The sequence below is a fragment of the Coregonus lavaretus genome (genome assembly GCF_964263955.1).
Source record: "Coregonus lavaretus genome assembly, chromosome: 1".
In the NCBI taxonomy this organism is placed as follows: domain Eukaryota; kingdom Metazoa; phylum Chordata; class Actinopteri; order Salmoniformes; family Salmonidae; genus Coregonus; species Coregonus lavaretus.
In genome coordinates, this window is record NC_139988.1 from 72,093,648 (window position 1) to 72,117,997 (window position 24,350).

General features: G+C 42.0%; 3 protein-coding genes across 3 annotated transcripts in view; 1 reads left to right on the forward strand and 2 right to left on the reverse strand.

The window, feature by feature from the left end:
• Positions 1-8,110, reverse strand: part of pth3r (parathyroid hormone 3 receptor) — a gene marked incomplete at both ends in the record, with an annotated part of 48,551 nt that extends 40,441 nt beyond the window's left edge. Inside the window, one exon of the mRNA XM_084158523.1 lies at positions 8,048-8,110. Within this exon, the coding sequence (XP_084014649.1) occupies positions 8,048-8,110 (63 nt within the window). The remainder of the gene's footprint in view (positions 1-8,047) is intronic.
• Positions 8,111-9,542: 1,432 nt separating this feature from the next.
• taco1 (translational activator of mitochondrially encoded cytochrome c oxidase I) lies at positions 9,543-20,324 on the forward strand. Its single transcript, XM_084162310.1, has 6 exons — positions 9,543-9,614; positions 9,922-10,220; positions 10,346-10,455; positions 18,936-19,069; positions 19,238-19,400; positions 19,659-20,324. Exons 2-6 carry the CDS (start codon positions 9,926-9,928, stop codon positions 19,866-19,868), a joined length of 912 nt encoding a protein of 303 aa, XP_084018436.1. The 5' UTR covers positions 9,543-9,614; positions 9,922-9,925; the 3' UTR covers positions 19,869-20,324.
• A 295-nt stretch (positions 20,325-20,619) lies between these two features.
• Positions 20,620-24,129, reverse strand: LOC311129827 (mitochondrial amidoxime-reducing component 1-like). The gene is made up of 2 exons (XM_084162290.1): positions 23,816-24,129; positions 20,620-21,761 (listed from the first exon to the last, which is right to left on the reverse strand). The coding sequence occupies exons 1-2, from the start codon at positions 24,067-24,069 to the stop codon at positions 21,023-21,025; spliced, it is 993 nt and encodes a 330-aa protein (XP_084018416.1). The 5' UTR covers positions 24,070-24,129; the 3' UTR covers positions 20,620-21,022.
• Positions 24,130-24,350: the final 221 nt, after the last annotated feature.

A 24,350-nucleotide genomic window follows, 5' to 3' on the forward strand; every position in this document is an offset into this window, starting at 1 on the left:
TTCCACTAGATGTTGGAACATAGCTGCAGGGACTTTCTTCCATTCAGCTACAAGAGCATTAGTGAGGTCGGGCACTGATGTTGGGCGATTAGGCCTGGCTCGCAGTCGGTGTTCCAATTCATCCCAAAGGTGTTCGATGGGTTTGAGGTCAGGGCTCTGTGCAGGCCAGTCAAGTTCTTCCACACTGATCTCAACAAACCCTTTCTGTATGGACCTCACTTCGTGCACGGGGGCATTGTCATGCTGAAACAGTAAAGGGCCTTCCCCAAACTGTTGCCAATAAGTTGGAAGCACAGAATCATCTACAATGTAATTGTATGCTGTAGCGTTAAGATTTCCCGTCACTGGAACTAAGAGGCCTAACCCTAATCATGAAAAACAGCCCAAGACCATTATTCCTCCTCCACCAAACTTTACAGTTGGCACTATGCATTGGGGCAGGTAGTGTTCTCCTGGTATCTGCCAAACCCAGATTAATCTGTCGGACTGCCAGATGGTGAAGCGTGATTCATCACTCCAGAGAACGCGTTTCCACTGCTCCAGTGTCCAATGGCGGCGAGCTTTACACCACTCCAACCGACGTTTGGCATTGCGCATGGTGATTTTAGGCTTGTGTGCGGCTGCTCGGCCATGGAACCCATTTCATGAAGCTCCCGATGAACAGTTCTTGTGCTGACGTTGCTTCCAGAGGCAGTTTGGAACTCGGCAGTGAGTGTTGCAACCGAGGACAGACGTTTTTTTATGCGCTACAGTACTCGCCGGTCCCATTCTGTGAGCATGTGTGGCCTACCACTTCGCGGCTGAGCCATTGTTGCTCCTAGATGTTTCCACTTCACAATAACAGCACTTACAGTTGACCGGGGCAGCTCTAGCAGGGCAGAAATGTGACAAACTCACTTGTTGGAAACAGTGTCACGTTGAAAGTCACTGAGCTCTTCAGTAAGGCCATTCTACTGCCAATGTTTGTCTATGGAGATTGCATGGCTGTGGCTCGATTTTATACATCTGTCGGCAAAGGGTGTGGCTGAAATAGCCGAATCCACTAATTTGAAGGGGTGTCCACATACGTTTGTATATATAGTGTATGTACATATACAGTGCATTGATCGAAATATAGACCATTCATTTTCTGTCATTGTCAGTGTGGTATTTTTGCTGACAAAAAACAATTAGTGCAGGACCTTTCCTTGGCATTGTCTCTTAATTAGGTTTTTTTCCAACCCAAGTGATTTTCAGGTTGTCTGAGCAGCGCACGGCTGGCTGTATGTCTGCCTCAGGTCGACACTGATCGACTTCAGGAGATGAAGAGAAGATGGAGCATAGATTAGTGGTATAGCCATCAATTACAGGAGGGGTTAGAGGTCAGGGATGAGAGGTAATTTCAGAGCTGCTTTGTGGATGTGATTCTGAGGTAAGCCAGACTTCAGGAGCTTTGGGGGATATAGATGGCTATGTCGAAAATGCTTTCATGATGGGGGGATACCAGCTGTCAAAACAAGTCAAACAAAAAATGAAGATCAATGACTTGTTAAGAACAGTCGCAAGGGGTCTATTAGGACGTTGAGAATGTTGTGTTGAATTGAAGGATCACTCATAACAGGGATATTGACTATTCACAATGACACAGGCACTACGATAAGCACAGACACTATGGCATAAGCACTGTGTAAAAGCACAGGCACTATGACATAAGCACTGTTTATACTCCCAGTCGGTATTAGATAGAACGTCCACTTTGGGGGAAAACCAATGACTGTATATATGAACGGACAAAGACATCGATCCCGTGACACCTTTCATTCCTATGTGAAGACTCAATAGCGCATTGAAGCCAAATGAAGTCAGTTAAGATGGCGTCTCATGGAGACATAACATGCGCAGTTTGAGCTACTCCATGAAGTGACTTTGCAGGCTAGCTCAGTGCTGCTCCCTCTCAAGTTGAGGGCTGACTGGGGTACTGCAGGTACCATTAGCATAACTTCGTCTGAGTGTGATTTTAATATAATCGGTTCAAGGACATACAGTACATCTGGTGTATTAGAAGCAATTATTGGTACCATGAGTGTCTATGAATGTTTTATTTTTTTTACACGAAGAATGCCATTTTTCCATTCACTATAATGTGGGATCCTGTTTTCTTCTAACAATGCCTGCAGGGATTAACAATAGCAGGACCTAACCAAGATGGCGGACTGAACACAGCGGTGCAGATAGTCTCAAGATAAAAAAAGATTATTAAATATCTGTAAGTTAGACTAAATATTAGCACTTCACATACTCGTGGGTAATAACCTTCAATCTGGATAACAACACAAAATAAATCATAAGGCTAGAGAAATGTATCAACAAATACTAAGAAAACAAGCAACACCCAAACATGACGGAGGGTAAACAAGGAGAACCAATCTCCAAAAGAAAACGCGACTCCTCGACGGACACAGACGATTTACAGTGAGGGAAAAAAGTATTTGATCCCCTGCTGATTTTGTACATTTGCCCACTGACAAAGACATGATCAATCTATAATTTTAATGGTAGGTTTATTTGAACAGTGAGAGAAAGAATGTTATATATTGATTTGCATTTTAATGAGGGAAATAAGTATTTGACCCCCTCTCAATCAGAAAGATTTCTGGCTCCCAGGTGTCTTTTATAAAGGTAACGAGCTGAGATTAGGAGCACACTCTTAAAGGGAGTGCTCCTAATCTCAGTTTGTTATCTGTATAAAAGACTACTGTCCACAGAAGCAATCAATCAATCAGATTCCAAACTCTCCACCATGGCCAAGACCAAAGAGCTCTCCAAGGATGTCAGGGACAAGATTGTAGACCTACACAAGGCTAGAATGGGCTACAAGACCATCGCCAAGCAGCTTGGTGAGAAGGTGACAACAGTTGGTGCGATTATTCGCAAATGGAAGAAACACAAAAGAACTGTCAATCTCACTCGGCCTGGGGCTCCATGCAGGATCTCACCTCGTGGAGTTGCAATGATCATGAGAACGGTGAGGAATCAGCCCAGAACTACACGGGAGGATCTTGTCAATGATCTCAAGGCAGCTGGGACCATAGTCACCAAGAAAACAATTGGTAACACACTACGCCGTGAAGGACTGAAATCCTGCAGCGCCCGCAAGGTCCCCCTGCTCAAGAAAGCACATATACATGCCCGTCTGAAGTTTTCCAATGAACATCTGAATGATTCAGAGGAGAACTGGGTGTAAGTGTTGTGGTCAGATGAGACCAAAATGGAGCTCTTTGGCATCAACTCAACTCGCCGTGTTTGGAGGAGGAGGAATGCTGCCTATGACCCCAAGAACACCATCCCCACTGTCAAACATGGAGGTAGAAACATTATGCTTTAGGGGTGTTTTTCTGCTAAGGGGACAGGACAACTTCACCGCATCAAAGGGACGATGGACGGGGCCATGTACCGTCAAATCTTGGGTGAGAACCTCCTTCCCTCAGCCAGGGCATTGAAAATGGGTCGTGGATGGGTATTCCAGCATGACAATGACCCAAAACACACGGCCAAGGCAACAAAGGAGTGGCTCAAGAAGAAGCACATTAAGGTCCTGGAGTGGCCTAGCCAGTCTCCAGACCTTAATCCCATAGAAAATCTGTGGTGGGAGCTGAAGGTTCGAGTTGCCAAATGTCAGCTTCGAAACCTTAATGACTTGGAGAAGATCTGCAAAGAGGAGTGGGACAAAATCCCTCCTGAGATGTGTGCAAACCTGGTAGCCAACTACAAGAAACGTCTGACCTCTGTGATTGCCAACAAGGGTTTTGCCACCAAGTACTAAGTCATGTTTTGCAGAGGGGTCAAATACTTATTTCCCTCATTAAAATGCAAATCAATTTATAACATTTTTGACATCCGTTTTTCTGGATTTTGTTTGTTGTTATTCTGTCTCTCGCTGTTCAAATAAACCTACCATTAAAATTATAGACTGATAATTTCTTTGTCAGTGGGCAAACGTACAAAATCAGCAGGGGATCAAATACTTTTTTCCCTCACTGTATATAAATTATAAATATAGTTTTTATTTACCCTAGACACCCACCTGATCGAACCATACACTATGGAGAAGTCCTTATCTGTTTTATGGGCCTACTGTAAGCCAAATCAGAAAGATGAATGCGGTCAGAGACCTACTAAAGCAGCAACACCAAGCCTGCCTGGCAGGGTTGGTCTTACAAAGCCAAAGCCCCCTGATGGGAGAGCAAAATACACAAGGAAATTCTCAAAGCTGCTAATGAGAACGTTGACGACCTTGTACCTAGCCGGTGGGGATTCCGGTGGGGTGCCCCCACCCAGGTAGTGGCAGTGCTGGCAACACTAGCTGCAGTTACCCATGGGGAGGGGGTTACACTCAGACAATCAGAGAAGGGGCATATTATTGTGGCCCTAGTGGCACAAAAATAATCAAAGGTCTGACCTCACAGAGATGCTTGGGGAAATGGTCACAATGGGGGACCAGTGTGTGTGTGTTTCAGGGGAAGGGAGTGTATCTGATCTCCATCACCTAGGACGACAGTGGTTAATCAAATCTCACAAATGTTTCCAGTTTTTGCTCAATCTTGCATGCCTTCTCAAACAGCTGCAACTGTATATGCATTCGTAAATCAAGTCCTTTCTTGAGTTGGGCACAGGGATGGAACAACTGTTGAGCATCTGAGCTTATGGTTGTTTGTGTGGGAAAGGGGTTGAGTGTGTATGAATGTGTGTGTGTGTGTGTGTGTGTGTGTGTGTATGTATCCCACATCTGTTGCTAGGGGTAAGGATGTTAGGGACAATATAGGATGAATCACAATAATTGTTTGCTAAAGCTTTCGTGGCTTCAATGAGAGCGGACAGTTATTCTCCCATGGGGAAAACAACCTGTGGTTACCTTGGTTAAAACATCGGCTCATAGCAAAACACTTTTTCAAAAGCAATTTTCTTGTCGTCTGCTTGTTTTAGTCAATTACAACATTTCATTTAAGAAAAGTACAATGTCTAAAGATTACTTTTCAACATTGCCTGCTCCCAAGCGTTCTCGCTACATAGAAATTCTTAATATTGTTGGGCTACCCTGTTCCTGATTAACCATTTTCATGACGGCACTAGCCACGTGAATGAGTGCTAGCTAGCTACCGACCGCAACATTAGCAATCTAGCCATGGCCAACAACACAAACAAACGGACTATACAGCTTCAAGTAGTGAATATCTTACCTGTGATGAAATGTTTTCCACACACATAGCTACGTGTACTTGGACACCGGGTCCCATAATTTCCCATTCTCCCTCACTGAATAGCCTGATGCCAAAGGGCTCTCCTTGCAGGCTCTATTTCCGTACATGGGAGCATTGCAAATTAGAGATCGAGATTTTTTAACTGATTTGACGTACACTGTACAACACAGCAGCTTTTCGGCATGGTTTTTGATTTCTGTATAATAAAAAAATAAAAAAAATGGGCTATTTTATATTGGGGGTCAATAGGGAAGACGGATTGTTTTCCCCCAAGGTGGGGAAAACATGTACCTGTTTGCAATAAGGCATTAAAGTAATACTGCAAAAAATGTGGCAAATTTTAAAAATGTGGGTCCTGAATACAAAGCGTTATATTTGGGGCAAATACAACACAACACATCATTCATATTTTCAAGCAATATGGTGGCTACATCATGTTATGGGTATGTTTGTCATCGACAAGGACTATGGAGTTTTTTAGGATAAATATAAATGTAATTAGTGACTCCTTGTGGCGGGCCGGGTGCCTGCAGGCTGACATCAGTCATCAGTTGAACGGTGTTTCCTCCGACACATTGGTGCAGCTGGCTTCCGGGTTAAGCGGGTGTTAAGAATCTCGGTTTGGCGGGTCATGTTTCGGAGGACACATCACTCGACCTTCGCCTCTCCCGAGACCGTTGGGGAGTTGCAGCGATGAGACAAGATCGTAATTGGATCGCAATTGGATATCACGAAATTGGGGAGAAAAGGGGGGTAAAATACAAAAAGAAACACAAACCAAAAAAATAGTAGTAGAGCTAAGCACAGTCAAAATCCTAGAGGAAACCTGGTTCAGTCTGCTTTCCAACAGACACTGGGAGATAAATTCACCTTTCAGCAAGACAATAACCTAAAACACGAGGCCAAATATACACTGGAGTTTCTTACCAAGACGATATCGAGTGGCCTAATTAAAGTTGACTTAAATCAGCTTGAAAATCTATTGCAAGACATGAAAAAGGCTGTCTAGCAATGATCAACAACCAACTTGACAGAGCTTGAAGAATTGTTAAAACACAAATCGGCAAATATTGTACAATCCAGGTGTGCAAAGCTCTTAGAGACTTACCCAAAAAGACTCACAGCTGTAATCACTGCCAAAGGTGATTCTAACATGTATTAACTCAGGGGATTGAATAATCAAGATATATTAGTGTTTTATTTTCCATAAATGTTTGAAGAATATTATACTTTTTCTTCCACTTTCACATTACAGATTATTGTGTGTAGATCGTTGACAAAAATGACAATAAAATCTATTTTAATTCCACTTTGTAACACAACAAAATTTGGAAAAATTCAAGGGGTGTGAATACTTTCTGACGGCACTGTATAAGAACAGACACTATATAACATAAATAATAATAATAATAATAATAATAATAATAATAATAATAAATAAACACTATGTATAAGCACAGGCAACATGATTTTATACTTGTTTATGTATCATGATTGTGACTTCATAGAAGCTAAAGCAATGATTGGCAATGGACTAGCCTCGTGGCCAAATGTTAACATACTGTAGCAAATTTAGCTAATTGTAAGATACTGGAAATCCAGCCATTTCATTGTTATTCAAGATCATTATAGTTCCGTTCCAAGCCCCCATTTACACAGCTAGCCATGTAAATCATGTTGGATAAAGAAATATTAGCAATGTAAAAAGTAGAGACTCAAGAGTGAATGCTGCACTTCAGGGATTTTTGGTCTGATTATGAAAAGTTATTTGCCACACGCAAACCTTTCCTTACGGTAATCTGTGTGAAAATACACACTTCACTACAAATCTGTGTTTAGGCTTAGCACATAAAAGAGCTGCAGCACTCTCATTGTTTGCATGGGTAACTAACTAGTAAGTCAATTTACTATTTATTCTCATAGCAATCCACATAAATTATGTGAGTTATTGATTTCGTCTTATTGATGACTCGCTTCCCAGAACATATGACATACTCAGAAGATTAAATGCCTCAGCAACGGTATTACACAACATAAGTACATCAAATTTAATGTACTTATTATATTTTATGTAATTTCAACTTGGTCATTTACATTTTAGTCATTTAGCAGACGCTCTTATCCATAGCGTACATTTTCATACTGGTCCCCCGTGGGAATAAAACCCAAAACCCTGGCGTTGCTAGCGCAATGCTCTATCAACTGAGCCACACAGGTCATCAAAGGTAACGTAGCTACTTACCATTTTATGGCATTCAAACTGTGTGAAATATGCATTATTTTTCATTAGTTGTGAATGGAAGAGGTAGGGTGATAACTTGAAAAGTCCTTTCATAAGAAATGTGTAAAAAGTGGAACAGCAGCAACGTGTAGCCTATGGCATAATACAGTATGATCACTGACTATATACTATATATATATATATGTTTCAACAATGAGCTACTTCTCAATTATACAGTGGCAGCTATCTGAATATTTGTAAAAGCATAGCCAACATAAGTCTATCTCCATCTCATGTGTGTTGTAGATAATCAGTTAATATCACACTTACAGGAGAAATACAAATTAGGCCTAATAAACTTAATTATTAATAAATATGTATTTCATTACTTGTAAACATTCATAAGCATTTGATGTGAGCATGTGATAATATATAAAGCATTTATAACGTCTTCCTCATATTATAAAGTGTTACCGAAATACATTGAATGCTTTCTTAAAAATTGCTAATATATTAATGAATGAATCGATCAATCAATTAAATTAATCAATAAAAATTATTTTCACAGTTACGTGGATAGGATACTTACCACTGCACTGACATTCATCAATACGCAGCAGAGAACAATTCTGATTCTCCCCACAGATACCATGACTTCCTTGTGACCGTCAACCTGAACCAACACTTTTAATCACCAAGACACCCCCTGCTCACAACTCCTTATCCTCTCTAGGTTGCAGCGAAGGGAACCGTCCCCCGAAACATGTAGAGTGGTGGTCCTCGAGGCTGTGTCCCATTGCCGCTCCTATTACCTTGTTGCCTGCACACGTCTCACTGACAGTGATGATGAAGATGTCGTAACTTTGTTTCACAAGAGGGTAAAGCTTAGGTAGGAGGTGATCTTTCTATCCTTCTCATGAATGGCACCACATGAACCATGGCATTGTTGGATGGGAAGTTATTCAATCAAAACGTCCAGCTTCTCCTGCACCGCTGAGAGTGACAATAGAATCAGATGTGGAAGTTAAGTCAAGGATTCTCTATAACCACTGTTAGTCTTCCAATGCGCACTCTCTTCTTTTGTTTCAATCTTCTGTATGTAGTGCTTCTCTTGTGAACAATGAGCATTGGTAAGGTCAAGTTCCAGTGACTAGGTATGGAGTTCCTCATGTATCTCAGGGATGAGTACCTCTACTATGTTCCTTTGTGTGAGCATGATGTTAGTTAGTAAGGGGAGGAGGGAAGAGTAGGAGAGCTGAGAGCTGCTCATCTACTGCAGCTCCTTCCACTGTTGACTGTGGGAATGGGCTGTCCTCTTGGCGTTCCACCTCAGTTAACTCTTTGCTGCCTGGTGCAGCCAACATTCCCCATCCTGTATCTCTCTCTGTGCTTCTGTGTTTCTCTCTCCCTCCACACCTCCCTTTTTGCTGTGTAGACTACTCCCCCTATCTGCATCTCCAGGTGACTCAGTATCTCAGGTTTATTCTCTATTCTCTCAGTATCTATTTTTCTCCTTCTCTAAATATGCTCTCTTCAACAGGCCATAATTATCTTTCAGAATGTATATCATCAGTACAGCCATAGTCCATCAATGAAGTGGGCCACACACCAAAAAAATACACCATGGAGCAAATGCATCCCATAACATTTTCACATGCATAAAACAACAATGACATTCGATGAGAACAATGTGTTAATCTAGAAAATATTTGAAGTTATACAAATCATTTGCTTATAAAGTCCTACTACAATAAAAACATTAACAATGAAAAGGGTCCTTGTTTTTTTTATATCACTCAAAATCAATGTATTTAATTTAAATGAAATCTTAGAAACTGGCTTTAACATGATTATAACAAAACAACGTGCATTACTTTACCTCCAATTCTATCACGAAGACATTTTGAGAGGCTGTAAGAAATGTTGGCTTGTTTTTTTTACAACCAAAAGACACCCTTTAAATAATGTCTATCCAAATGCAGACGACAACATTTACCGTTGGAAATATTGTCTGTCGCCCTCTTGTGGAAACAGTAAAGTTTTAAGTGACGGACTTTTATTTTGAAAGGTCTGTTTCTTTCGTCACTAGACAACCCGGAAGCGTCAATTTCACCTCAAAGGACAGGGGCATGACTCTGTTGCTCTCTTTATAAAGTGTAAGTTTACGGAAAATGTGCTACTTTCATTAATTCATACGTTTTCCATTAGGAACAGCCATTATAGCTAGTAAGCTAGCAGACAGACAGTTATGTGGTCTTCTTAGCAGCAAGTAGTAACGTTAGCTAGCTAGCTAAGCTTATCAAATGTAGGCATTTATTTTTTAATAATAGCGAGGCAACTGTCATAAGCCATTTGAGCATTTGCACATACGTCCACCTGTTTCTTCTGGTTCTCGCATGTATAGCAAACATATAATACTGTCTGTCAATGCAATGCACTTACACTTTCCTTTTCTGACTCAAGGGCAATGGCATGGGGAGTGGTGTTGAGGGGTTTCTTGCCTCTGTGTCTACGTCGACTTGCCTGCTTGACCACAAACACTTACATGGGCGCAAGGATTCGTCCAGTACGCACAGACCTGACGGTGCCATGTCGCTACCCTCTTTGGACAACACATCCTGTAAGAACACTACATCTGTGCCCTAACTTGTGTGCTGGCCATAATAAATGGTCAAAGGTGAAAAATATAAAAGGACCCAAAGATGCAGCCCGGAGTCGAATGTTCATGAAGTTTGGGATGATGATAAGAATTGCAGTCAAAGGTAAGCTTGACTGACAACTTGTTTGCTCCAATTCAATGCACTACATGTGAGCATTATGAGGAATGTTTTGACTGGTGCTGCATCAACCATTCCCATGTTTTGCTTGTTAATTCTGTCTTCTACAGAAGGGGGATCTAGTAACCCAGAATTCAATCTAGCATTGGCGAATGTAGTGGAGCAATGCCGAGGCAAGAACATGCCCAAAGTGTCCATAGAAGCTGCCATCAAAGGGGCGGTAAGTTGATGGCATGATCAAAGTTAAATGTTTTGGTAACACTTATATAACACTTAAATAAAATGCATTATGATGCAGTTACACTGAACACACATATAAACGCAACATGCAACAATTTCAAAGATTTTACTGCGTTACAGTTCATATAAGGAAATCAGTCAATTTAATTGAATTCATTAGGCCCTAATCTATGGATTTCACATGAATGGGAATACAGATATGCATCTTTTGGTCACAGATACCTTTAAAAAAAGGTAGGGGCGTGGACAGAAAACCAGTCAGTATCTGGTGTGACCACCATTTGCCTCAAGCAGTGTGACATCTCCTTCGCATAGAGTTGATCAGTCTGTTGATTGTGGCCTGTGAAATGTTGTCCCACTCCTCTTCAATGGCTGTGCGAAGTTGCTGGATATTGGTGGGAACTACCCCACCGCCACCATAGGGGACTCTGTTCACAGTGTTGACATCAGCAAACCGCTCGCCCACACGACAACATACACGCTGGCGTTGTTGAAACCGGGATTCATCCGTCATGAAGAGCACACTTCTCCAGCGTGCCAGTGGCCATCAAAGGTGAGCATTTGCCCACTGAAGTCAGTTAAGACGCCGAACTGCAGTCAGGTCAAGACCCTGGTGTGTCAGACGGTTTCTGACAGTTTGTGCAGAAATTCTTCAGTTGTGCAAATCCACAGTTTCATCAGCTGTCTGGGTGGCTGGTCTCAGACGATCCCACAGGTGATGAAGCCGGATGTGGAGGTCCTGGGCTGGCGTGGTTACACGTGGTCTGCTGTTGAGGCCAGTTGGACGTACTGCCAAATTCTCTAAAATGACGTTGGAGGCGGCTTATGGTAGAGAAATGAACATTCCATTTTCTGGCAACAGCTCTGGTGAACATTCCTGCAGTCAGCATGTCAATTGCACGCTCCCTCAAAACTTGAGACATCTGTGGCATTGTGTTGTGTGACAAAACTGCACATTTTAGTGGCCTTTTATTTTTCCCAGTACAAGGTGCACCTGTGTAATGATCATAATGTTTAATCAGCTTCTTGATATGCCACACCTGTCAGGTGGATGGATTATCTTGGCAAAGGAGAAATGCTCACTAACAGGGATGTAAACAAATTTGTGCACAAAATTAGAGAGAAATGAGCATTTTGTATATGGAACATTTCAGGGATATTTTATTTCAGCTCATGAAACATGGGACCAACACTTTACATGTTGTATTTATATTTTTGTTCAGTGTAATGAATTGTAAGACTTGTCATGAGCATGTATGACAACCGCAGTGTTACGGATGTGTTCACTCAACTGTACCTTTTTACCCTGGTTACACGTGTCTGCTACATTGAATCTGCACGTTGTCTATCCCATAAGTACTTCCATTATGTGAAACGCTTTTGTCCAGAGGTGGGACCAAGTCACTATTATTCGAATCACAAGCAAGTCACAAGGTCTGAGTATCAAGTCGAGTCCCAAGTAGAACGGGTCGAGTCTCAAGTCAAGTCCCGGTCGTGCATTCTAAGAGCAAGTCGAGTAAAAAAAGATCTATACATGCAATGACTTGTTCAACTACAAATATTTGTCTTTGAGGCTACCAGACAGCCCTTTTGATTATTATGTAATAATAAATGACAAACTCCAAATTCAAGCTTCATAAGTAAATGATCAATTTCGAGCAATTTTGACATACCAAAAGACCAGTAGGCCTATACTAGTAATTTTTGCTTGATGCCCCATTGCTGGTGAGCTTGCAAAGTAAACATTCTTAGTTAAAGTTAATATTCTTGATCACCATTTTATTTTTGGAGCTGCATATTTCTTTATGCCAGTTTTTGACCTCTCTCCCTACAAACTGTTTTTGACCCGCAACCCCCAAAAAGGAGTGGTTCAATGCTGTTGACCCTGCGCCCGCACATGAACGCGCGCACATTCGCTGCACAAATGTAGCCTGTCATTACAGCCGTAAACGATGATGCATTTAAAAAATGCAAAATACAGAGATTAACTCAGTTTTACACCTGCATTTTGAGCTTAGTCATTCATGTTAGCAGTCAATATCAACGTCACTTCTCTGGAGTCAAGAGCAAGCAGGATCATACGGACTAGGGCTGTGCCTATATGGCCATACTCGTAATCGTAGCCTATCCGTAAATTAACAGTTGATAGTCAGATTGGAAAAAACTTAAGTGTTTTAATTTTACTAAGTAGATGTTAGCAAAATAACTCCCTTCGCATTCTCACAGCAAAAATACCTGCAGATTAGCGACAGCGCGCGGAGGGGTGTGTATCTGTCTGTGTGTCCTCAACTTGCAGTGGGCAGCCAAGTTTGCTGTCACTCAGTCAGAATGCGAATCAGGGTTACATTTTTTGCCCTACCCTTGCCCCGCTTGTTAGATATTCTGAAACTAACTGCAGCTCTTTGTTAAGTGTTGCTGTCATTTCAGTCGCTGTGGTAGCTGACGTGTATAGTGTTGAGTCATCCGCATACATAGACACACTGGCTTTACTCAAAGCCAGTGGCATGTCGTTAGTAAAGATTGAAAAAAGTAAGGGGCCTAGACAGCTGCCCTGGGGAATTCCTGATTATACCTGGATTTTGTTGGAGAGGCTTCCATTAAAGAACACCCTCTGTGTTCTGTTAGACAGGTAACTCTTTATCCACAATATAGCAGGGGGTGTAAAGCCATAACACATACGTTTTTCCAGCAGCAGACTATGATCGGTAATGTCAAAAGCCGCACTGAAGTCTAACAAAACAGCCCCCACAATCTTTTTATCATCAATTTCTCTCAGCCAATCAACAGTCATTTGTGTCAGTGCTGTGCTTGTTGAATGTCCTTCCCAATAAGCGTACTGAAAGTATGTTGTCAATTTGTTTACTGTAAAATAGCATTTTATCTGGTCAAACACCATTTTTTCAAAAGTTTACTAAGGGTTGGTAACAGGCTGATTGGTCGGCTATTTAAGCTTGTTAAGGGGGCTTTACTATTCTTAGGTAGGGGAATAACTTATGCTCCCCTCCAGGCCTGAGGGCACACACTTTCTAGTTGGCTTAAATTGAAGATATGGCAAACAGGAGTGGCAATATCGTCCACTATTATCCTCAGTAATTTTCCATCCAAGTTGTCAGACCCCAGTGGCTTGTCATTGTTGATCGACAATAATACTTTTTTCACCTCTTCCACACTTACTTTACGGAATTCAAAATGACAATGCTTGTCTTTCATAATTTGGTCAGATATACTTGGATGTGTAGTGTCAGCGTTTGTTGCTGGCATGTCATGCCTAAATTTGCTAATCTTGCCAATGAAAAAATAATTAAAGTAGTTGGCAATATCAGTGGGTGTTGTGATGAATGAGCCTTCTGATTCAATGAATGATGGAGCGAAGTTTGCCTTTTTGCCCAACATTTCATTTAAGGCACTCCAAATCTTTGTACTATCATTCTTTGTCATTTATCTTTGTTTCATAGTGCAGTTTCTTCTTTTTATTCAGTTTAGTCACATGATTTCTCAATTTGCAGTATGTTTGATAATTTTTCTTGCTTTACTGGGAAGCTTAGCAGAGGTAGACATACTCTGGTTATTTTTATTAGTGCAGGGTGAGCTGCACACAATGGACTTCCTACTTGGGCACACCACCTCAGTGCTAACAATATTACTCTGGTTCATAGGCATACAGTGAGGGAAAAAAGTATTTGATCCCCTGCTGATTTTGTACGTTTGCCCACTGACAAAGAAATCATCAGTCTATAATTTTAATGGTAGGTTTATTTAAACTGTGAGAGACAGAATAACAACAACAAAATCCTGAAAAACGCATGTCAAAAATGTTATCAATTGATTTGCATTTTAATGAGGGAAATAAGTATTTGACCCCTCTGCAAAACATGATTTAGTACTTGGTGGCAAAGCCTTCAGCTCCCTCCACAGATTTTCTATGGGATTAAGGTCTGGAGACTGGCTAGGCTACTCCAGGACCTTAATGTGCCTCTTCTTGAGCCACTCCTTTGTTTCCTTGGCCATGTGTTTTGGGTCATTGTCATGCTGGAATACCATCCACGACCATTTGCAATGCCCTGGCTGTATAAAAGACACCTGTCCACAGAAGCAATCAATCAATCAGATTCCAAACTCTCCACCATGGCCAAGACCAAAGAGCTCTCCAAGGATATCAGGGACAAATTGTAGACCTTTACAAGGCTGGGATGGGCTACAAGACCATCGCCAAGCAGCTTGGTGAGAAGGTGACAACAGTTGGTGCGATTATTCGCAAATGGAAGAAACACAAAAGAACAGTCAATCTCCCTCGGCCTGGGGCTCCATGCAAGATCTCACCTCGTGGAGTTGCAATGATCATGAGAACAGTGAGGAATCAGCCCAGAACTACACGGGAGGATCTTGTCAATGCTCTCAAGGCAGCTGGGACCATAGTCACCAAGAAAACAATTGGTAACGCACCATGCCGTGAAGGACTGAAATCCTGCAGCGCCTGCAAGGTCACCCTGCTCAAGAAAGCACATATACAGGCCCGTCTGAAGTTTGCCAATAAACATCTGAATGATTCAGAGGAGAACTGGGTGAGAATGTTGTGGTCAGATGAGACCAAAATCGAGCTCTTTGGCATCAACTCAACTCGCCGTGTTTGGAGGAGGAGGAATGCTGCCTATGATCCCAAGAACACCATCCTCACTGTCAAACATGGAGGTGGAAACATTATGCTTTGGGGGTGTTTTTCTTTTAAGGGGACAGGGCAACTTCACCGCATCAAAGGGACGATGGACGGGGCCATGTACCGTCAAATCTTGGGTGAGAACCTCCTTCCCTCAGCCAAGGCATTGAAAATGGGTCGTGGATGGGTATTCCAGCATGACAATGACCCAAAACACACGGCCAAGGCAACAAAGGAGTGGCTCAAGAAGAAGCACATGAAGGTCCTGGAGTGGCCTAGCCAGTCTCCAGACCTTAATCCCATAGAATATCTGTGGAGGGAGCTGAAGGTTTGAGTTGCCAAACAAGGGTTTTGCCACCAAGTACTAAGTCATATTTTGCAGAGGGGTCAAATACTTATTTCCCTAATTAAAATGCAAATCAATTTCTAACATTTTTGACATGCGTTTTTCTGGATTTGTTGTTATTCTGTCTCTCACTGTTCAAATAAACCTACAATTAAAATTATAGACTGATCATGTCTTTGTCAGTGGGCAAACGTACAAAATCAGCAGGGGATCAAATACTTTTTTCCCTCACTGTATGAGTACTGCACACAATAGCTATAGGATCAGCAGAGGCATTCCGGGCAGTAAGAGGGACATAAATTAGGTTATTTACATTTTGTCTTTCAACGCCCCTAGGATAATGTACATTTGCTGAATCATTATGACAACTCAGCGACACAATGGTAGGGATTAAATGAGCTGGTCTTGGGTCATTGATAAGTCATTGCCTCAACGCAGCCTTATAATGCTGTGAAAGGATCCAGGAACCCAAATGATTTGGGTGGATCCCATCCTCCTTATAATTATCTCCACCTCGTGTTGAGATTCAAAGTTCCAATCATTTTAAACGTGTAGCAGCCGCTTTCACATTTTCTGGTCTGATGTGTTCATTTATAATCCGTCCTTTATACACTCTGCTCGAAAAGGGGCGGTTCCGTCAGGCTGACACTCTCTCTGACCTCACTCGAGGCGTGACTTGTCCCTGTGCAAAGCTCATGAAAAACTATTATCTCTTATAGCGTTCTCAAATCACATCCCTCTCTTAACAAAAATACTTATTTTTCATATTACATGCACAACGTATAGGATGGAAACTTCCAACATGTAGTGGGTATACTTTCCAAGTTACAGTATTTCCTTTATAACATTTTTAATGACATCACAAAATAACAAACAATATGACATTAGTGTTCTATAGATCGCCTCCGACCATTCCCCACGTTCTACGTTAGGAATATTATTCCAGTATTCGCTTTTGATCGTGCTAAAGTTTCAGCGGGAAAAGGTTTGTTGAAACAAAGACATTCCTTTGGGGGATCTTGAAAGGGAGAGCCTGGCCTTCTTTGTTGATTTACAACAGGGTGTGAGCTGTTAATCCTACTGCAGGAATAATACGCTCATCCGGCTCCAGAGACGTGCTCCGACCACCAACTGTATCATATGTGCTCGCAGGAAAATAGATCACATGCTGCATAGCGAAGAAAAATACATGTTTAGAACTGATAATTGATCTCATGGTGCAAGAATGAATGTAATGTAATGTAATGTAATATTTTATGTTCTTGATGGACACTTGCCTGGCTACCAAGACTCCTTGCTCTGGCCAAACACTACGCCACACCCACGGACGTTAGTTTCTTCTCCGCAATGAGTCTTGATCTGAGCACCGCCCCGACCCTTCACCGAATATGAACAAATTGAGGGCCATCTGATTGGTCCAGAAACCGATGGGTTGAGCCAGAGCCAGAACACACGTGGGTAAATCTGCGGTTTGAAAATTCATCATTGGCTTTGATACTCTGATTGGTTAGACGATCCAATCGTTGATGTCTTTGTTTTGTACAACACTCCTCGTGCCCCTCGTCACCACAAACGACATCAATGATGGCAGTCTCAGATTAAAGTATGTAGCGAATGACAGAGCAGCAGAATCATTTAGTTTATCCTCAGGCTAGATGGATACATCTTTCTAGAAACAAAACAGCCTACACAGCCTCCATCTGCTCAACAAACTCAAACTACTTGTTTTGGGGAGCTGCTACAGTTTACAAATCTCCCTCGTGGCAGTCAAGTCATTCTGTCAAGAGTCGTTCACAATCTAGTCCGGTTGTGGCCGCAACTAGACCTCGTTTCAAAGGTATCAAGAAATAATCGTATTTGTCTGCCTAGCAATCACAAATGTACATTGTTTGAGGCACACTTTTGTAAGTCTCAGTCAGAAATGACAGCTCCAATAAGCCCCCTATGGTGAACGAGAGGCTTGTAGAATCATGAGTCTTTCAAGTTTTTATCTCATTGTTCGCAAGTAGGGGGTCCTGCGTGCTCTGGGGCATTACTGAATAAAATAAACAAAGATTTGTTCATTTTACTGAACAAGTTGAAAAGATCTCTCAGTAAAAAGATTCGAACTTCCCATCACTACTGGATATGTGTGCCCGCCTTTGCGTGCCAGTGCTGATGACTGGTCATTGGTCAACAGTCAAGCACAGATTAGATGTTCGAGACAAGAATTTGGTGCAATGCCGTAGGCCTATGTTAGTGACCACATCGAATAGGCAAAGGTATAACTATACTGTTTCAAAGATTTTACTGAGTTACAGTTCATATAAGGAAATCAGTCAATTGAAATAAATAAATGTATCTATGGATTTCACTTTACTGGGAATACAGATATGCATCTGTTGGTCACAGATACCTTAAAAATAATGGGCCTCAGGATCTCGTCACGGAATCTCTGTGCATTCATATTGCCATCGATAAAATGCAATTGTGTTCATTGTCCATAGCTTATGCCTGCCCATACCATAACCCCACCGCCACCATGGGGCACTCTGTTCACAACGTTGACATCAGCAAACCGCTTGCCCACACGACGCCACACACGTGGTCTGCGGTTGTGAGGCCAGTTGGACGTACTGCCAAATTCTCTAAAACGACATTGGAGGCAGCTTATGGTATAGAGAAATTAATATTACATTCTATGGCAACAGCTCTGGTGGACATTCCTGCAGTCAGCATGCCAATTGCACGCTCCCTCAACTTGACACTTCTGTGGCATTGTGTGACAAAACTGCACATTTGAGTGGCCTTTTATTTTCCCCAGCACAAGGTGCACCTTTGTAATGATCATGCTATTTAATCAGCTTCTTGATATGCCACACCTGTCAGGTGTATGGATTATCTTGGCAAAGGAGAAATGCTCACTAACAGGGACGTAAACAAATTTGTGAACAGAATTTGAGAGAAATAAGCATTTTGTATATGGAAAATTTCAGGGATATTTTATTTCAGCTCATGAAACATGGGACCAACACTTTACATGTTGCGTTTATATTATTGCTCAGTGTATAAAATACAAATGGTAGTAGGCTATATGTAGCCTATTAAAATATTTATGCATAAAACGAATCCCCATTCAGTTTCACACTCACAACCCTGTAAAAAACGTTTGATTGACAGTTTGCTGGTCCAATCTGTTGCACTTTATTTATTTATTTTTTGCATGTGTGATGCTGCGGCTACTGTCTCTGGCTGCGTGGAAAGTAATAAACAGAGACTCTGTGCCACAAAATGAGTGACAAAACATTACAAAACCTGGCCAGGCAATTTCAAGTCATCAGATCAAGTCGAGTCCCAAGTCTTGAGGCTCCAAGTTATTTTATTTTCTATCAAGCCAAGTCATCAAGTTTGTGATTTGAGTCAGACTCGAGTCTAAGTCATGTGACTCGAGTCCACACCTCATCTTTTGTCCTCTTCTCAGGAAAAGTCAAAGACAGGAACCCAGCACACGTATGAAGCCAGGGGCCCTGGTGGCTGCATGCTGCTCATCGATATACTAACTGACAACAACACCCGAAGTCTCCAGGACCTCAGACATCTGCTCAACAAACACGGGTCAGACCAGGGGGAGGGGGTTGGTAAATGTTTTAAGTGTTTCTTATGTTCAGTTCAGATAGTTTTCATTATGTTGTGAATAATTGCATTATGTCAGAGAGCCAGAGTCTGTGTAGGTTTACTGATCCATAGTTTGTTATTGATGCATATTTCTGTGTTTGTCCACAGGGCAGCGCTGTGCGACGGGGTGCGTCATAACTTCAGCAGGAAGGGGGTGGTGGTGACGCAGGGGGAGGGTGTGTCGTCCGAGCGAGCTCTGGAACTGGCCATCGAGGCGGGGGCCGAGGACTTCCAGGAGACCGAGGATGAGGATGAGAAGCCCCTCCTACAGGTAAGACGTGGGTAGGGTCAATACATGCAGGAGTGCACTGCTTTGGTCCTCGAGGGCTGCAGACATGCGAAACATTTTAAAACACCCTAATGAACACGACCCAGGGGTTTTCACGTCAATGTGTAACATGAGTTGAACAAGAAAAAGCAGTTGTGCCAGGGACAAATGAAAACCTGACCTTGAGGGTCTGAGTTGTACACCCTTGAACTAGTGTCCTATCCAGCATCAATACATTACTTTCTCTCTCTCTGTTGTCAGTTTGTGTGTGACATGACAGAGCTGAAGAAGGTGCGGACCTCGCTGGAAGAACTGGGGGTGCGCACTGTGTCCGCCGGCCTGGAGTTTGTTTCCCACACCCCCACGCAGCTTCCACAAGCTCAGCTGGAGGCAGCCTTATCTCTGATAGAAGCCCTGAGCGACTGCCTAGACGTGGTGCGGGTCTGGGACAACATCCAGGCCCAGAGCTGACAGTCATTATGTATTATTGTCATGTTACATATTATGGACATCTCACGTTAGGCAATATTGCACGTTTGGACATTGAATTGAACAGACAAATCTTAACACCAGATCTGCTCATCTATGTACTGTACAAAAGTCATGGTTGCAGTTATTTTAAGAAGACACATTGCACTTGTCAGTGCTATAAAAAAAAAATATTATCTGGAAGCTCGGGAGCAAGAGAAGTTGGACAGGATTCAGACTTGAGATCTGTGTACTTAACTCAAATTTTCATGCAAGTCTCCTATTGACAACCACAAATAAGGATTTACGTGAAAGTCTGAGTTGCAGGTGCTTATTTCAACTCTGAATCGGCCCGATTGTGACTAGCAAGGATTTTGTGTCAGGAAACCATGTGACACTCGTGTGAACCTGCTTAAAGTCAAAACAACTATCATGTCCAAATAAAACTATTTAATTTCTCATCTGCACAAGAGTGTTTACTGCTCAGAACTCTGGAGGGACTTGGCTACAATGTCACTGCATGAATGTGATGTTATCAAACATGCATTATCTGATACGGTTTGTTTCGGCACTGTTGATATAGTCAATCATCTCAACACTTAATAATTTCAACCTTTCTTGGAACAAATATGATGGGAAAAATATTTCTAAACAAAATGCATTTGATAAATGTTAAAGATCAACAATGTCAGTTTGGTTTGTTTTCCTTTCCATGATAAACATTACATCAGGAAGGAAAAGGCGCAACTCTCGCTCAATTAAAAACATACTTTATTTATCTAAATATTACAAATCGTGACATTTTGGCAGTCAATTGCCTTCATCAGACTCATGATAAATGTTACAGAAGTCTTTGCTCAAACAATATAGAACATAAAACCCATCTATAATGTTCTCAATCATAAAGGGTGTTTAATTTATTTTTCATATTTCTATTTAACATTTAATATCATCAACATATATGATCTGGCAAAAAAGGCTTATTTTAACCTTTACTTTATTTTGTGACAGGAAATGCCCTGACCTTTACAAAGCCTTCTCCCAGATCTGTTTGTGCTCTTTCCCACTCCATTGCTGTCCTTGTCAAGCCAAACATGACAAGGACTTGGCATGATAGCCTCAGTTCCAGTCTGTTTGTGCTAAGTCCTCCATCCAGCTCAGCGGCTTATCTTGTACACCACATCTCCAACCTGCAGGATCCCAATCTTGCTGACGGTGTACATCTGTCCAAACAGTGGCGATGTCTTATAGATGTGCTTCTCAGCTTCATCACACAGTCGGTAGTTTTTTAGCGTCTCCAGTGGCTGTTTCCTACTGATGACTCCTGTTTCAGGGTCGACCGTGGTGAAGATGCACCTTCCGCATGCCATCACGCGGTGCATCCGCACATCGCCAATCTGGATGTCTTCCCAAGAATCCTCATCAAACGCTTCGCAACTGCTAACGATGATATTTGGTCGAAAGCGTGCCACTGTGACGTCATTCTCCAGCCTGCTGCTTAGATCCTTCACAGAGGCTTCAGACAGCAACATTATCGGGCCACAATCAGAGTACGCAATCTTTTCACTCTGAGGATAGAGAGACTCTGTCTCTGCTGGCCTCCTGGGCTTCATGTGGGGCTCAAAGTGCACCAGGCGAAAGGTTTTCTCAGCAGCCAGGTAGCTGGTGAGCCAGCTAGACACTTCGTTGCCACAGTCCCTGCCTTGAATGTCGCTGCTAAACACCCTGCAGTTGATGATGGGATTGTCAGGCTGCAGAACGGGGAACCTCAGCTGCTCCATGTCGGGTCCATTCAGACACATCTGTCCCCCCTCACTGGTCAACGACACCAGCACTAGGCGAGGCTCCTGCCTCCCCGTCACCATGTGGCCATCCTCAGTGATCACCAGCCAGTGCCTACATTAAAACACAATTAAAGGGGGGGAACAAGCTACATTTACTCCAGCCATTATCACCTTGTTTCTGTAGCTTCAGTCACCTCAGTCAATAGGGGACTTTATTTTCTATGCACACTCACTAGACTCTCACACACACATACTACACTGACACTCCAACACACTACATACGCTCACACACAAAACACACATTCACAGTCAAATACACTGCTGCTACTCTGTTTATTATATATCCTGATTGCCTAGTTACAGTATTTACATGTGGGTAGGGGGAAAAGTATTACCTCAACTACCTCGTAACCCTGCACATTGACTTGGTACTGGTACTCCTTGTATATAGCCTTGTTATTGTGTTACTATTTACTTTTTTATTTAGCAAATATTTGTCTTACCTTTTAATTCTGCATTGTTGGGATGGGCACTGTAAAGTCTACACCTGTTGTATTCGGCGCATGTGACCAATAAAATGTTATTTGACTTAACGTTCTACAAATACATGTTATACAAGAATGAACTGCTATGCACGAGCTCAGTACGGGATTAAAACTCTAGTTTAGTTTAATGTCAAGTCAAACAGAAGTTACCAAGCCAAAGCCCTCTACTACAGCCATCTTTACCTCTGCACTGTTTTGAGAAAAAGTTACACTGTTCCCTGCAGCTGCATCAATGTGCTCTCCACAATGATTTATACACTAGATGACTTACGGGACGCTGTTTTGAAGCTACCGCACCTCAATCTTGGCATTCCCCACCATTGTAAAGAAAATATTTGGGAAGCTAAAGAAATGCATTTATGAATGTCTACATTTGTTTTTGCCACATGTATTATATTACAGACACCTTAATGCATACTTTTACATTATATTATGTGAGCTAAACTAAAATAATATATATACACACAAACTATTTCTTTAAAGTATATATTTTTTAAAGTATTAATGTTACTGTCCCCACTACAACCAAAAAATACTTAAATACATATAATTTGTCCTTGAAACATTTAAATGAAATACTATAGAATTACATGTAGGGGGTTCGATTACTCTTGCCTGGGGCCCATGTAGGCATGTTTTGCAATGGGTGAAAGTTGATTGCATTCGTTTTGGAACCGGGCTGCCTCCCAGGCGTGAGCCAAGTGCCCCGTTCAAAACAATGTGACACAGGAGCATGTAGAGTAATGAGTAGGATTCTGTGTTTTCACATGGAAAAGTGATTACTTTTAAGCTTATCTGCCTTCTCAATGAAAACGAGTTAGAAAATTCTAACATTTATTTTATGGAAAAGATATGCATGTTTCTGGACGATGCACTATGCTACCTTGTTGACAAAATGACCGAGCAGCACAGATGACTGTTCGATTTGAGAAGGGTGCTCCACCCTCCCTGCTTTTGTCCGATGACGTAACGGGCCTTTTCCCGGTGGCACAGCATAATCGAATCCGCCCATTCATTCCTATGGAGGACTGCTTTTCTGAGGAATGCCAATATGGCCGACCGGTGGCTTCAAAGCCGCTCCCGTCAGCAAACCATATGGCTCTCCATAAAGCCAGCCAACCAACCATACAAACAGCCTTCCCTCACGCTCCCAGGCATTCACATGGTCCCAAAGTAAGCCAAATAATGCCACTAAACTGCATTTGCCTTTTAATCAGGATTGGAATGATTTTAGTAGCCTATTTTACAGAACATTATGCTCCATTGACCTCCATTGAAAAAGTGCAAGGTGCCAATATATTTGATCGGATCTGTACATTGTTGAGCGGTATCTCATCAGAATGACCACCACAACATTTCCCTGACATGTTCTGATCTTTCACTTAAATGATTCACTTGAATAATTGATAAACATACTATTTGTTATTGTTGTTATTAGGGTTAGGCAACATGCAATTACTTCGATCAATAGTTGTGAGAAAGGATGACAACATAAAATACAGTAGCTATGTTGACACGGCTTATGTAACGTTTGGGACCAATTCAAGCAGTGCATTAGCTACTTGTAAAAAACATATTGCAATAATATATTCGGAAAAGGTCAGAATAAAATGTTACAAACCGATCTCTAAGTTCACCGTACTTCAAACCGATCTGTTTACATTCTGCAAGGGCCACGGAGACAGCTCTACCCGACTTCAGTGGGTGAATGAGTATCTGTGACACAACTCCCACGCGGGTAACTTTCTTCGGCCTTAGTAAAAACGTATATCCAAGTCCAAGTGCGACAACAGTAATACCACCACCTACAGTCCAGAGCTGGGCTTTCTTATATATAAATGTAAACGCATTTCTCAACACCTCTACTAAATCCATCTTTACTTTTAGAAGGCGCAGCAGATTGAATTTGGCAAAAATAACGCCAGTAAAGGGGGCTGGTCTATGATGACGTCGGAGAACGGCTAGTTCCAGGGCATATTGCTGCGTTCAAAACTGGGAACTGGGAAATCGGAAATCTCCGACTTTTGACTTAAGTGCATTCAAAACAACAGGGAACTCGGATAAAAACGAGCTCCATCTGGGAAAATCGATTTGAATGGTCATCTAACTCGGAATTCCAACTCGGGAACTCAGAACTGGGCAATTGGAAATCTCTG